Genomic DNA, 13,930 nt, shown 5'->3' with positions numbered 1-13,930 from the left:
ATGTTTCTCAGCCTTTTCTTTCACTGTGCTTATTTAGGCTCAGTGTTTGTTGAATCTTGGCTTCAAATTCTGTTGCCTCAGTAGCTCTCCTGTGCCCTCAAAAGTATTTTTAGTGAGTTATCTGACTTTTCTAATTGTTCTCTGAGAGAAGATGGTCTTCTTTAGGTAAACACTGACTACATCACAGGTTCACAGAACCACTGTCATTGCTCTCTCAGCCAAATCTAATCGTCTGTGGACCCACCAGTTGTGTTCGTAACTTCACTATTTCTTGTTGTTGTTCAGTCGCTCAGTTGTGTCCAACTCTTTGCGACCCAATGGACTGCAGCATGCCAGGCTTCCCTGTCCTTCACTATCTCTTGGAGCTTGCTGAAACTTGGGTCCACTGAGTCAGTGATGCCATCCAACCATCTCATCCTTTGTCTCCCCCTTCTCTTCCTGCCTTCAATCTTTCCCAGCATCAGCGTCTTTTCCAATGAGTCAGCTCTTCTCATCAGGTGGCCAAAGTATTGGAGCTTCAGCTTCAGCATCAGTCCTTCCAGTGAATATTCAGGGTTGATTTCCTTTAGGATTGACTGGTTGGATCTCCTTGCAGTCCAAGGGACTCTCAAGAGTCTTCTCCAACACCAGAGTTTGAAAGCATCAGTTCTTTGGTGCTCAGCCTTCTTTATGGTCCAACTCTCATATCCATACATAACTACAGGAAAAACCATAGCTTTGACTCTATGGACTTTTGTTGGCAAAGCAGTGTCTCTGCATTTTAATACACTGTCTAGGTATGTCATAGCTTTTCTTCCAAGGAGCTTTTAATTTCATGGCTGCAGTCACTGTCTGCAGTGATTTTGGAGCCCAAGAAAATAAAGTCTGTCACTGATTCCATTGTTTCTCCATCTGTTTGCCTTGAAGTGAGGGGACCTTTGTGAAATTTTAACTGCTTCTAGTTTGTCCTTTTTCACAAGTCCTGATAATCACTGATTTCCTGACCTGTCACCTGTTCTCCTTAACACACTAGCCACCCCTGGCCTTTCTGGGTCCTCTGTCCAGGTACGCTAATCTTGTCCCCTACGTCAGTCTAAGTGCTGTCATGTTACAGGGTAACAACTTGCAGATTTTTCATTTCTAGGCTGTGGAGACCTTAAAAATGTTTGAAAAAAAGGACAGTAGAGTGAAGAGTGCAGCTGCCACCAACCTCTCTTTCCTGTATTACTTGGTGAGTTCTGCTTTTCACAAGCACGTATTGGAGCCATGTATTTTTGTGCTGGTGCCAAGGCAAGGCTCTGGAGGAGCTGGGGGAGCATGACACCAGGGTGAGGTCCAGGGGTGCTGGACTGGCTTTGTGGACAGGAGGGCAAGGGCTGTCCTGGAATGAGGACCTTGGAACTGATCCCAGCTGGGACGTCAGGATGAGAGATGGACTTGGCTGGTTGTCTCTTGGAGGTTTAAGCTTTGATAATAGATGCCGTGAATAGGAGGATCATCTCCCCCAGGTTCATATTTGCAGCCCTCACACCCCATGTGATGGTATTTGGAGCTAGGGGCTTAGGTTTAGCCAAGGCTGTGAGGGGATTTGTGCCTTTGTTAGAAGAAGAGGAGACCAGAGCCCTGCCCTCTGAGGACACAGCAAGTGGGCACCTGCAGGTCTGGACATGGCCCTTGTTAGATACCAGGCCTGCTGGCCCCTCGATCCTTGCCCTCCAGCCTCCAGAACTGTGAGAGTGACTGTTGTTGAAGGCCCAGCTCTGGTATGAAGACAGCAGCTATGTGTTCAGGGAACAAGTAGGGCACAGAGTGCAGGGTGGGGATTGAGGAGGCCAGAGTGCCAGTCAGATGGAGACAGGAGAGGAGAAGCTCACAGTGTGATGACTCTGATGGGTGGGAGGCACGAAAGGAAGCAGGATTCTTGCGAGCAGAGAGCCGGTGCGGGAGAACAGAGATCCCAGGCTGGAGGTAGGGGTCCTATAGGGGCAGGGAGGGGAGAGAGAGGGCTTGGCCTTCATGCCATCACTTGACGCCTCAACTGACCCTGAGGACCTTCCCTGCTGGGGTAGGTCTGGGCCTTTGTACCTGCAGCTGCTCCCAGGAGGGGCCCCTGCCTGCCCCAGGGTCACGAGCGGGCTGACTGCAAGGCCAGAACCTGGCATTCCCAGCTGTTCCTGGACAGGTCTCCGCTGCAGCCAGCCCGTTAGATTTAGAAAATCTTCAGTGGACTTTGTGAAGATGGTTTACTTCCTGACCAGATTTTATCAGCTTGGATGAGTGTGCAGGAAGAGACCAAGAAAAACTTACAAGGAGGAGGAGAACTGAGTGGTCAGCCAAGCAGAGCCACTGTAGCCTCTGACCAGTGACTCACTGCTCCTGGTTCTGTGGGAGTGTTTGAGGTAGAGTGACCAGTCTGGGGTGTCACGTGGGTGACATAGTCCAAGGTGTGCGGCTCGTGTCCAGTGCGCGGTCTGTTGCTCTGTAATAAGACTTAGTGCTTGAAGTCACTAAGGCCCCCTCACATCCTGCCTGAAGGGCCTGGATTTACCTGGCATCCCATCACCTGAGGCTGGGAGGTGCTCCTTCCATCTCACAAAACTGCTTGCTCATCTGCCAGGGTCCGTGAGAGCAGAGGCCCCTGTGCGCATGGAGTTTGTTGTCCTATTGGGAAAGGTGGCGGGGGGGGGGGCGGCGCGGGGGTGGGTGCACTGGGTGGAGGGTGGGGAGGGCGCGGTTGTCCTCAAGGCAGCTCTTGAGTCTTGCTCTCCCCGCCCCTTGGTGCTCCCCGCCCCCCCACCCCAGGACCCTGAGGTCATCCAGCCATAGCATCAGGCTCAAAGCCATTTCTAGCCTCCATTCCTGGCTCATCACCTCTGCAGCAACCCTTCACTGCTTTTCCTGCAACCTAATCCAGTAGACAGTGTTGCATGTTTCAGTGTTTATGGCAGCAGCACCCAACTGATAGGTACTGATTCATAAATCACAGTGCAGAGTCCCCACAGGTTCTCATATGTGTGTGCTCAGAGCAGTGTCGCTTATGATAACCGTAAGTGGCTGGAAACACCCCAGTGCCCGTCAGCTTGGTGGAGAGGTCCCTGGGACGTGGCTGCCCCCTCTGTGGCCCACTGCTCAGCCTGGCACAGATCTGGGCCATGGTCATCAGCAGGAGGAAGAACTGGACTTTGTGGCAGGGAGCGAGTGAGGACAGCCTGGGGCCCAGGGGCGTCTCCGCACCAGCCCTGCAGCTGTAGACCAGGAAGGACCTTCACCAGGGTGAGGGAGGGTGGTGCTGCCTCACATGCTGGAGCCCCACAGCCGCTGGACAAGAACCACAGGGGAGGGGAGGTGGGAAGCTGGGTCCCTCCCTCAGCCAAGATGACGAGGCACCAGCAGTTATGTGAGAGGCCTGCACAGGGCAGGTGAAGGACGGCCGTGTCCTTGTCAGGCAGTGTCAGAGTGACACTGGGGATAGAGTGGAGGCCGTGGACTGTGGTGATGCAGGGATCCATGGGCCATGCAGCCAGGGTGGCGGTGGGGGCAGTGGTGCCTTGGTAGCTGTCTGGGTGTTGTAGGCGTGGGGAGCTCATATGGTGACAGGAGATGGAGCCACTGACTTCTGAGTGGTGGGGTGTTCAGACCATGACTGTGGAGAAGTCATTCATAAGAAACTTCTTGATGATTAAAACTCATCTGTAGGATGAGTCTGGCAAGACCAGGATATGTAAAATGTGTATTTCTCCTATCTGTAATTTCAGAAAGTCCATTTATCATGTCTGTAATCTCAGAAGAGTCAGAGAAGGTGTGAAGAGCTTCAGGTAATTTGTGTGTTTGATACTTTATTTAGGAAAATGAATTTGCACAAGCCAGTAGCTATGCAGATTTAGCTGTGAACTCTGACAGATATAATCCGTCGGCTCTTACTAATAAAGGGAATACAGTCTTTGCAAATGGAGACTATGAGAAGGCAGCCGAGTTCTATAAAGAGGCTCTAAGAAATGACTGTTCTTGCACTGAAGCGCTTTATAACATTGGTGAGTAAAATGGGAAAGTTGCCCTTTTTTTTCCACCCTCCTGGGTTGGGGCTGGGTGAGAGGAGCTGGCAGGGAGGAATGAGCAGTTTTAGTGGCATAGGCAGACAGTGAAGCTGCATGTGAAGGAAGGGGTAGGTAGAAGAAGGGCAAGTGTAGAGCCCTTGGGGCAGGAGGTCGCTCACCAGGCACCTGTTTTAGCTTCTTCATGCATTTAAATGTGTCTCCTAGTCCATTGCTTGAAGGAGCTTTATTAGTTCTTTCGTGAAAGGGAATTTTTCTGTTTTATGTAGTCATATTTGGCTTTTGAAAACTTGTAGCTTATTTGTTTATTGCTTTATGAAGCCCTTCCCCACCTCAAGATTACAAAATCATTTTCTTCTGTTTTCTTTTCATACTTATGTAGCTTTGTTTTTTCTGTTTTTTGAATAAATTATGAATTTATTCAAAAAAAAGGAAAAATTCGAGAGGACTCTGGGTTTTTCATCATACTTGGTCACTTGTCCTGCCACTTTTACGACTTGTTCCTTAGCTGTCCTCAACCTCAAATGCCCACTGACTGAATTCTGTAACCCAGCTCGTTTCTGAACTGTTTGTTATATCCTTTCTATCCATTTGTCATTCCTGCCCCACTCCCCATTTTAAATTATGAAAGCTTTGGGCATGTTTGGTGTCTCCCAAACATCAATGGAATTTCCTATCTTCTCTCCCTTTTTAACAAATTGTGTTCATTTTTATTTTGTCTTCTGGATGAATATTTACCATGTTTAAATATTCATTCTGTTACTTTGAGAAAATTACTACGAGTGCTAGTATTTATAATTTATGTTTTTTCTTTTCCTTCTTTTCGAGGCCTTACCTATAAGAAGCTAAACCGGCTTGATGAAGCTTTGGACTGTTTCCTGAAACTTCATGCAATCCTAAGAAACAGCGCCCAGGTCCTTTACCAGATAGCAAATGTGTATCTTCCTTAAGAATGGTTTCATTAATTCACTCAGCTGGTGACTTACTAGATAAGCTTAACCAGTGAAGTAATTGATGGGGATATATTTTAAAATCTAGCTATCAGTTTAATATGTGATGAAAATATTATTTGAGTGATCCTGTTTTAAAGGGTCATGTGCATTATAGGAGGAATTATTTAGAAGTGGCAGCTATTATTAATCTTTAGAAATAATAATTGAAGTAATTGGGTGTCATCAAGTCCACACAAGCTCTTCACTGAGCATAAATTAGACCCTTCAGGGAGCTCCGTGGTAGCCCAGTGGTTAGGACTGTATGCTCTCACTGCCAGGCCCTGGATTTGATTCCTGGCCAGGAAACTAAGATCCTACAACCTGTTCATTGTGCCAAAAAATCAGAAATAATAATGTTTTACATATTGTCTCCTGTTCTTCTGGTAGGGTAGATAAAATTTTTTGGCTAAAAAATTTTAGTTGTAGAGCAGATAGTGTTTGTTATTTCTTTTAGCCTTTTTTGTTTTGTTGAGTTCTTTTCTCCTGAGATGTCACTGTTATGACCTGCTGGTGTCTTCTTCCTGATCAGTTTGGATCCAGACAAACAATTGATGTGTTTGAGGCTATTTGAATACATTTCCTTATTTTTATGTTTTTCTTGTGGTGTCATGTTTGTCATCATTAAAAATAGAAGACTTATTTTTCAGTGAAACTTTGGATTGAAATATTTTCATTAAGGTAGCTAATACAAAATAATTAATAGTCTGTAAGTATTGGTATGAATACATTATTTTAATGTATGCAGAGGATTTACAAGGTACAGAGCTACAAAAAGCTGTCTTGGGCTTGTACTATAATTAGAAAAAACTCATCGGAAAGTACACAGAAACCATTCTTTTAAAATGTTGCTCATGTTAAGAGAGGGTGAATAATTGAACACAGCATCCACGTGTCTTTGTTAAGAACAAATTTTGGATAAGATGTTGAATAAAACAGCACACTGTTAATTCTTGTAGAAATGTGGTGATCTTAGTGGGTAGTGATGAAGCAGAAGGAAAAGCAAGGTGTACACAGGGACAGAAGTGCTGTTTCCAGTGAGACCCCATTTTTCATCCTCATCTCTGAAGAAAACCTGGAGTAAACAGTGTTACATAGCACATTAGTATAGACTAAGAAACATTTTTATTGAAATGTTGGCTTTAGGTTTGCTTCTTGATCAATGAATTTAGAAAAATTATGTTATCCTTAATTAAAGTTGTCTAAGATACGAGTTAATGGAAGATCCCAGTCAAGCTATGGAATGGTTGATGCAGCTGATCAGCGTTGTTCCCACTGACTCCAGGGCCCTGTCTAAACTGGGAGGGCTGTATGACAGCGAGGGGGATAAGTCCCAAGCGTTCCAGTACTACTACGAGGTGGGTGTGTGGTCTTGCCTACCTTCCATGAGTTATTTTAAAGAAGACAGCAGGCCTTTTAAGTTTTAGAAATTAGAAATGCTTATTAGCTTTTAAATGAGTAGTGATTTAAAGTAAAGCATCTGTGGAATATAAAGTTAGTTATTGATTGATTTTAATAAAAAATAAAAATAAAAAGTTCAAACTCATTTTTCTCCTGAAGGATGATTTCATTGCGTTTGAATCTATTACATATTTAATTTGACTCAGATTGTGTATCAGTACATTAAAAAGATGTTTATAGATAACTGAAAAATGTGTCAAGCGAATCTTAAGTTCTCCAAATCTTTTGCAGTTTCAAAGCTTGTACAGTGCTTCTGACAGCTGGTGTGTTTTAATTAAGACATGTCACACTGGGTAAATTACTGTGGCCAGTGGGTAAATGCTGCAGACTGAACCGTTGTTGACTAGTTCACTCTCCAGTCGTATAGGTATTTCCCGTCCAACATTGAGGTCATCGAGTGGCTCGGGGCCTATTACATTGACACCCAGTTTTGTGAAAAAGCCATTCAGTACTTTGAAAGAGCTTCTCTTATACAGTAAGTAACTGTTATGATTTTGTGTTTAGTTAAATGCCTGAAATCTGATAGACGTGCTGGTCTCCTGAACAGTTATAGTGAACATTCATTCGTCATTTCCATTTTCTGTGTTTCATTTGACTCAGTCTTTATTGTGATAAATATATTTACTTTTTATGCACAAGTTAAAAAAAAAACTTCTTTAAGGTACTTCATGTTTTTCACATCTCAGCAAGCAACTATTATTTCTTTGTCAATTAGAAAATTACTATCTCAGTCCAAGGGCAGGGTTTAATTTCTGAAAGAACCCTAATAGAAATGTTTCACTTGTCTCAATTTATAATTGATATGCATTATACAGTTTAGTGTCATATCTTTTTGCCTTTTCATACTGTTTGTGGTTTTCTTAAGGCAAGAACACTGAAGTGGTTTGCCATTGCCTTCTCCGTATATTATATATTAAGAATGAAACTTTTAAAGATGGCTTTAAGTTCATATCAGAATGTTCTATACATGTCTGATTCAAAAATAATTGGGTTATACCATGTTCTGCTTTGTATTTGGCCTAACTGAATTTTAACATTAAATGTGGGAAAATGGAGGTGGAGGACAAGGTGGGGAGGGAGTGGTTACGAGGATAAATAAGACACAAAGCCATATTGTGCAGCACAGGGAATATAGGCTATATTTTAGAACAACTTTAAATGGAGTCATTTGAATCACTATGCTGTACACTTGAAACTAATACTGTAAATCAACTACATATTTGATTTGGAAAAATAAAGTGAGGAGAACATTAATTATTCCCTAGTCTTTTATTTTGTCAAATTTTTTCTTAGAAATTTTTAATAGTAGTCTTTAGAAATCCTGGTCATGTTTGTTTTAGAAAAAAAATTCATTTATTTCTTTTTAAGGGGATAAAAAAAGGATGAGTAGAATTCTTTTTTACTTTATTTTTAGTTGAAGTCTAATTGTTCAAATACAAGGTCAAAAATTGCCTTTAGGTACTAAATTTGCAAGCCTAAGGCTCAGTTTCCAAGCCCGAGGTACTAAGCCAAAGAACTGGCAAAGGTTTAATATAGAATGCTGAGAACTTTACCCAGATTGATGAGCTTTATTCTTACAGCTAAATGAAGGTGTGAGTTAGGTTGAAGGACTCTGAATCTAAATCTCCTGATATCAAAATACAGCAGATGATGGTGAAGGACATTATATATATGCTGCTTTTAATAACAAAATGATCTAATCATATATCAAAAAGTAATCAGAAGATAGTATAGGTAAATGGCTTTATAAAGTTGTATGACCACAGATTATTTTTGTTTCATCTAATTTCATCTAATTTATTTCTTTTATAGGCCTACACAAGTGAAATGGCAGCTGATGGTAGCTAGTTGTTTTAGAAGAAGTGGTAAATGCTCTTATTCATTTTAATATATGTTGCTTCTTTCTGTCATTTAGGTCATTATGTATATACATGTGTTCTGATTTTGTGTATTTATTAATATTAACTTTTGATAAGCACACATATTTGAGGCATTATATGAAAGACACAGTGGTTACCACAATAAGGAAAAAAGTTATGTTCCTGTTGGCAGTATAACCTCTCTGTGTACACACATTTTTATTACATCAGTTGCCTGAACTCACAGAACGCCCGTCTGTGAAGTGTATGTGTGAGGTCCTCTGGGCTGAGCTCCGATGTGTAGGTTAGGGGAAGAGAAGCTGCCTCAGCTAACCCGGCAAAGCCGAGCTGGACGCTCCTGCTTAACCTTGGTCATTCCCGCCAGACTCTGAGGGCGGCCGCGCTCTTGTACACGGAGGCCTACACAGGGCCAAAGCTATTTCCTGAGATTTTTGCAAACATCTTTGATCCAAAATTCACTTTTTTTTATTCTTTGCTGATATGTGAAGCTAAATTACTTTATTATAAAATAAAATGCCTCCTATAAACTTCTTAATGTTTCAAAATAAAAACTGCAAAACAAGTTATTTTTCATCTTTTCCAGGTAAATAACATTGCAATTAGTCTCTCAAATTATTTTAAGAAGTAGAACAAGAAGTAGAACTAAGTTTCAGCCATCACTGGTTTACATCTGCTTTTATTCCTTTTTCCAATTTATTTGTGCATTTTCTTCCAGAGGTTGTATTAAGAGTGGTTACTTACATTTGTGGCAAGTATGAAAGTCATTCTTCTAAACCAGTGAAGTGGTGCCAGCATATGGAATTTAAATTAGTCCTTGGCTGAATGCTGTGAATTTCTATAATTGCTTGTTTGTTTGTTTTCTCTTTTACTTACAGGTAACTACCAGAAAGCATTAGACACTTATAAAGATATTCACAGAAAATTTCCAGAAAATGTAGAATGTAAGTGGGACTACAGTTTATAACTTGTGAGGGTATAGGTTCTCACATTTTATGTCTAAAGATGTAATAATTACCTTTGCTACAGTAGCTGCATATGTAGATACCAACCTATAACTTTTGGTACATGTATTCAAATATGTGATGATAGGATCAGAAAAATTGACTATGCAAGTACCTGGTGGTGCTAGTGGTAAAGAACTTGCCTGCTAATGCAGCAGATGTTAAGAGATACAGGTTCAGTCTCTGGGTTGGGAAGATCCCCTGGAGGAGGATGTGGCAACCCACTTCAGTATTCTTGCCTGAAGAATCCCATGAACAAAGGAGCCTGGTGGACTGTAGTCCATATTGTCACAAAGAGTTAGACTGAAGTGACTTAGCACACATTTTTATAGAATTTAATTGTAGGTGGATTTAAATACATCATTGGGAAATTTCTTGGCAGTCTAGTGGAAAGGACTTCACCCACTCACTGCTGAAGGCCCATGTTCAATCCCTGGTCAGGGAACTAAATTCTGCTAATTCCGTAGCCTGGCCAAAAAAAAAGAATTTTTTTAAAAGTAAGGCTAAAAACAAATAAATATACCACTTAATTATCTTCTATAGCAAAGATATCTATATTTCAAAGCTTTATGAAATTTTAAGACTATATTTTGGTTTATTATTGATTTTTTAAAGTTTATAAACTCTGGTATGTTATAGAAAAGGCCTTTTAAACTATCCATTTAATATATAACTTTTTGAGATTGAAAATATACCTTTAGAGTTTATGATAATAAGTGCTAATAATCTTGCTGATACTGACAGCAAATGAAGTTTTTATTAGATTATTTTTAAACATTATGTTATACCTTATTTCCCTTTTATAAAGTTGGCTTTGTATAAAATATTTATCATAATCTTACTGCACAGTGGGTTTGATGCAATTTGAAGTAATAATGCAGTGTTACAGTAACAACAAGATCAGGATCCAGAAGAGGACAAAATAACTGTATTCTGTGTGTTTACTCAGTTGCTCAGTTGTGTCTGACTCTCTGTGACCCTCTGGTCTGTAACCTCCCAGGTTCCTCTGTCCATGGGACTTTTCAGGGAAGAATACTGTATTCTAGGTTGTATATTCTCACTAAACTGTCTTTGGCCCTGAGCAGCCTTGGGGCTTGGAGAAGGCAATGGCACCCCACTCCAGTACTCTTGCCTGGAAAATCCCATGAATGGAGGAGCCTGGTGGACTGCAGTCCTGGGGTCGCCAAGAGTTGGATATGACTGAGCAACTTCACTTGCACTTTTCACTTTCATGCATTGGAGAAGGAAATGGCAACCCACTCCAGTATTCTTGCCTGGAGAATCCCAGGGACTGGGGAGCCTGGTGGGCTGCCGTCTATGAGGTCGCACAGAGTCGGACACGACTGAAGCGACTTGGCAGCAGCAGCAGTAGCCTTGAGGCTAAAGGAAAAAGAGAAAACACGGTGGTTTGTATGAATGAAATCTTTAATATTTATGAGCAAATAGGAAGTAGTTCTTTTGGAGTAAGCAGATCTGTTCAGCTCTTGCTGCAGTCGTGTTGAGATGCCTAGGAGGGTGGGCAAGGTCACTGAGAAACGTTGGCACTCCTGCTAACATCCCTGCAACAAGTAGAATACGTGTGTGAAAAGACCATTATGAATGTTGTCCTTGTGACTATGTACACAAAACGGCACGTTTCAGTAAAAACGGATCTTTTCTGGGCCAAGTTTTCAATGGCACAGTCCAGTCCAGGGGTTAGATATGCTGCATGTTCCTTCAGTAATATTTTTGTCAATTTGGCTTTTGTGAAAAGCAGAGCTCAGAATTATGGCCTTGAAAGGAGCCTAGGAGCAAGGGGTTTTGTAATGCTGCTCAGATGTGGGTTCATTAGATCACAGCAGTTTCCAAACACCAGTCAAAAAAACAGGATACATGGGGATTACTTGTAAAGCCTGTAAAAACCACAAATCCATAGCCCAGCCCACAGAGAGTCTCCCTGAGGTTAGCAGTGAACTTGGATGTGTGATTTTTTCCTGTTTCTTTTTTTTTTTTTTAACAACTTTTAATATAATTCTTAAGCTTGGCCACCCTGGGAAACTGATGCTTTAGATATTAAATGGGAGCAGTGATAGAATAATCATTATAGTAGTCCCAGCCCAGGTATTGAACCCACATCTCCCACATTGCAGGCAGATTCTTTACCAGCTGAACCACAAGGGAAGCCCAAGAATGCTGGAGTGGGTAGCCTGTCCCTTCTCCAGCAGATCTTCCCAACCCAGGAATTGAACCCAGGTCTCCTGCATTGCAAGTGGATTCTTTACCAGCTGAGCTATCAGGGAAGCCCATTATAGTAGTAGTAATAGTAATTCCATTTTGGAAATGGAAACCCAGCAGTCTGCTAGGCAGAGTTTTCCAGCCTCTGCACCACTGATGTTGGGGATTGGATAATTCTGTTGTGGGGTGGTCGGAATGTCTAACAGCATCCTTGGCCTCCACCCACAGAGTACCAGCTGCATACCTTCTGTTGGGTGCTGCTAGGTGTCCCCTGGGGACGCACTTGACATGGGTGAAGGACCACCACAGTAGTCACAGCACCTCTGCATTGTACGGCAGAGCGAGCGCCTCCCAGCAAGGCCACATTTCTTTCTTTAAAGAGAGTTTAGGATTCCTTATAAAAGTCGAATGATTATCTACGCCACAGGGAATGTCCAGGATACTTGGGCCTGGGTAATTTTCAGAACAGGTATAATCAGTAGCCTACCTTGATGCTAGCATAGGAGAAACACCTGCACCCATGTGCAGCCTCGCTTTGAGCAGAGTATTTTTCTGATGAACCCAGAAAAGTCATCAGGTGACTGCAGTGCTGGTACATGGCACTGTTCCTGCCCTATGGACGTGGCAGAAAACAAGACAGATGAAAATCCTGGCCTTGTAGAGCTTGGATTCTAGTGGTAAGGAAAAGACAATAAATATATAACATGTCAGGAGTTGTAAATGCATAAAGGAGAAACCGGTGAGGAGCTAAAGGCTCGAATTGTAGATGTCATGGTCTCCCCTGAAGGGCAGCGGGCAGGTGTGCCAAGTCGTTCTAAGCCTTCCTTCAAGGAGGCCACTTCTTGGAAGGCCAGGGATGCAAACTGCAGAGATTTTTCAGGAGAAACAAACACTATTTGTGAGCATCATTCAGACTGTGTCCCCGAGGATTGAGTATGTTGATTTGTTCTTTGAACACCATGTATAAACACTTCTCTGAAAATGTTTTTCATAATTTAGGTCTACGTTTCTTGGTCCGTCTCTGCACAGACATTGGATTGAAAGAAGTTCAAGAATATGCAACAAAACTAAAGAGATTGGAAAAAATGAAAGAAATCAGAGAACAGGTATCTCACATGAATGAGCTGAAACCTGCTGTCTGTTGGTTCTGAAAACATCAGCCTTTTGTTCTCATCTGAGTGATGTCAGGGCTTCTGTCAATAAAACTAAATTGAAATTATTTTTATGCTGTAGCATGAAAGGAGAGATAACTGAAACTGTAGTTTTAGCATAAATTTCTGTCAGAACCTTGTTCTTAATCAGAGGAAGTGGATTAGAGTCAATGTAGTCCTTAGTGGGTGGCTACTAATAGACTAACAATGGTCATTTTCCCACTACAAATAACCGTAGATTAATTTATAGACCTGACTTCAGCTGGAGAGTCCATGCCTGTGGGAACCAAGATGCAGGGACTCGTGTGTAGCAGTGGTGGTTTTTTGTTGGGCTGCTCTGTTGTATAGTAGGACATGGCACTGAGAATAGTGCTGGTGCCTGAAGGGTTGTATGTGTTTGTGTTCCCTGCAGTATTTTTACTTCTGAAAGTGAGTACTCCCTCCTGTGTTTGAGACTATTTAAAAATTTAATGTTATTTTTGAGTATCTGTCCTTCATAGAAAGAAATATATTCTTTAAGCTTAAACTTTTTCAAGAACTTAGATAATTACCTTAGGTAATTAAACCCAAGTTCCATATTTGCTTTCAAAAATGTGGTTATCTTGTGTTTGCTTGGAGGATGTGATCTGTTTTATTCTTTTTAAAATCTGTCCTGGATTCTCCAGGCAAGAACTCTGGAGTTGGTTGCCATTTCCTCCTCCGGGGGATCTTGCTGACCCAGGACTGAACCTGTGTCTCTTACCTCTGCTTCATTAGGAGGCAGCTTCCCTGATAGCTCAGTTGGTAAAGAATCCGCCTGCAATGCAGGAGACCCCAGTTCCATTCTTGGGTCGGGAAGATCCCCTGGAGAAGGGATAGGCTACCCACTCCAGTTTCTTCCGTTTCCCTTGTGGCCCAGCTGATGATGAATCTGCCTGCAATGCAGGAGACCTGGGTTCAGTCCCTGGGTTGGGCAGATCCCCTGGAGAAAGGAAAGGCTACCCATTCCAGTATTCTGGCCTGGAGAATTCCATGGACTCTATAGTCCATGGGGTCGCAAAAAATCGGACATGACTGAGCTACTTTCACTTTCTTTACCCCTGCACCACCTGGGAAAACCTCATCAAGCTAAAAGAACTTTAACTTAGTCTTACAGAGCAGGGGCCCCGCCCTATACCTATCCTGGCCCCGGAATTAGATCTCTGGAGTCCAAGAGTCTGTGTT

The 13,930-nt window shown here is 42.3% G+C and overlaps 1 protein-coding gene across 6 annotated transcripts in view; it reads left to right on the top strand.

Annotated features, from left to right (window-relative positions):
• The window catches only part of IFT88 (intraflagellar transport 88), a 63,639-nt gene that overhangs the window by 41,271 nt on the left and 8,438 nt on the right, over nucleotides 1-13,930 (top strand). For all 6 annotated transcript variants that reach the window (XM_027973676.2, XM_060394489.1, XM_027973675.2 and 3 more), the window contains 8 exons: nucleotides 1,124-1,210; nucleotides 3,824-4,010; nucleotides 4,860-4,968; nucleotides 6,228-6,378; nucleotides 6,841-6,956; nucleotides 8,294-8,346; nucleotides 9,237-9,302; nucleotides 12,576-12,682. In XM_027973676.2, coding sequence (XP_027829477.1) covers nucleotides 1,124-1,210; nucleotides 3,824-4,010; nucleotides 4,860-4,968; nucleotides 6,228-6,378; nucleotides 6,841-6,956; nucleotides 8,294-8,346; nucleotides 9,237-9,302; nucleotides 12,576-12,682 — 876 coding nt within the window. The remainder of the gene's footprint in view (nucleotides 1-1,123; nucleotides 1,211-3,823; nucleotides 4,011-4,859; nucleotides 4,969-6,227; nucleotides 6,379-6,840; nucleotides 6,957-8,293; nucleotides 8,347-9,236; nucleotides 9,303-12,575; nucleotides 12,683-13,930) is intronic.

The sequence above is a fragment of the Ovis aries genome, chromosome 10 (genome assembly GCF_016772045.2).
Source record: "Ovis aries strain OAR_USU_Benz2616 breed Rambouillet chromosome 10, ARS-UI_Ramb_v3.0, whole genome shotgun sequence".
Taxonomy (NCBI): domain Eukaryota; kingdom Metazoa; phylum Chordata; class Mammalia; order Artiodactyla; family Bovidae; genus Ovis; species Ovis aries.
The sequence above is the reverse complement of the archived record's forward strand: the minus strand, read 5'-3'. Positions and strand labels throughout refer to the sequence as shown.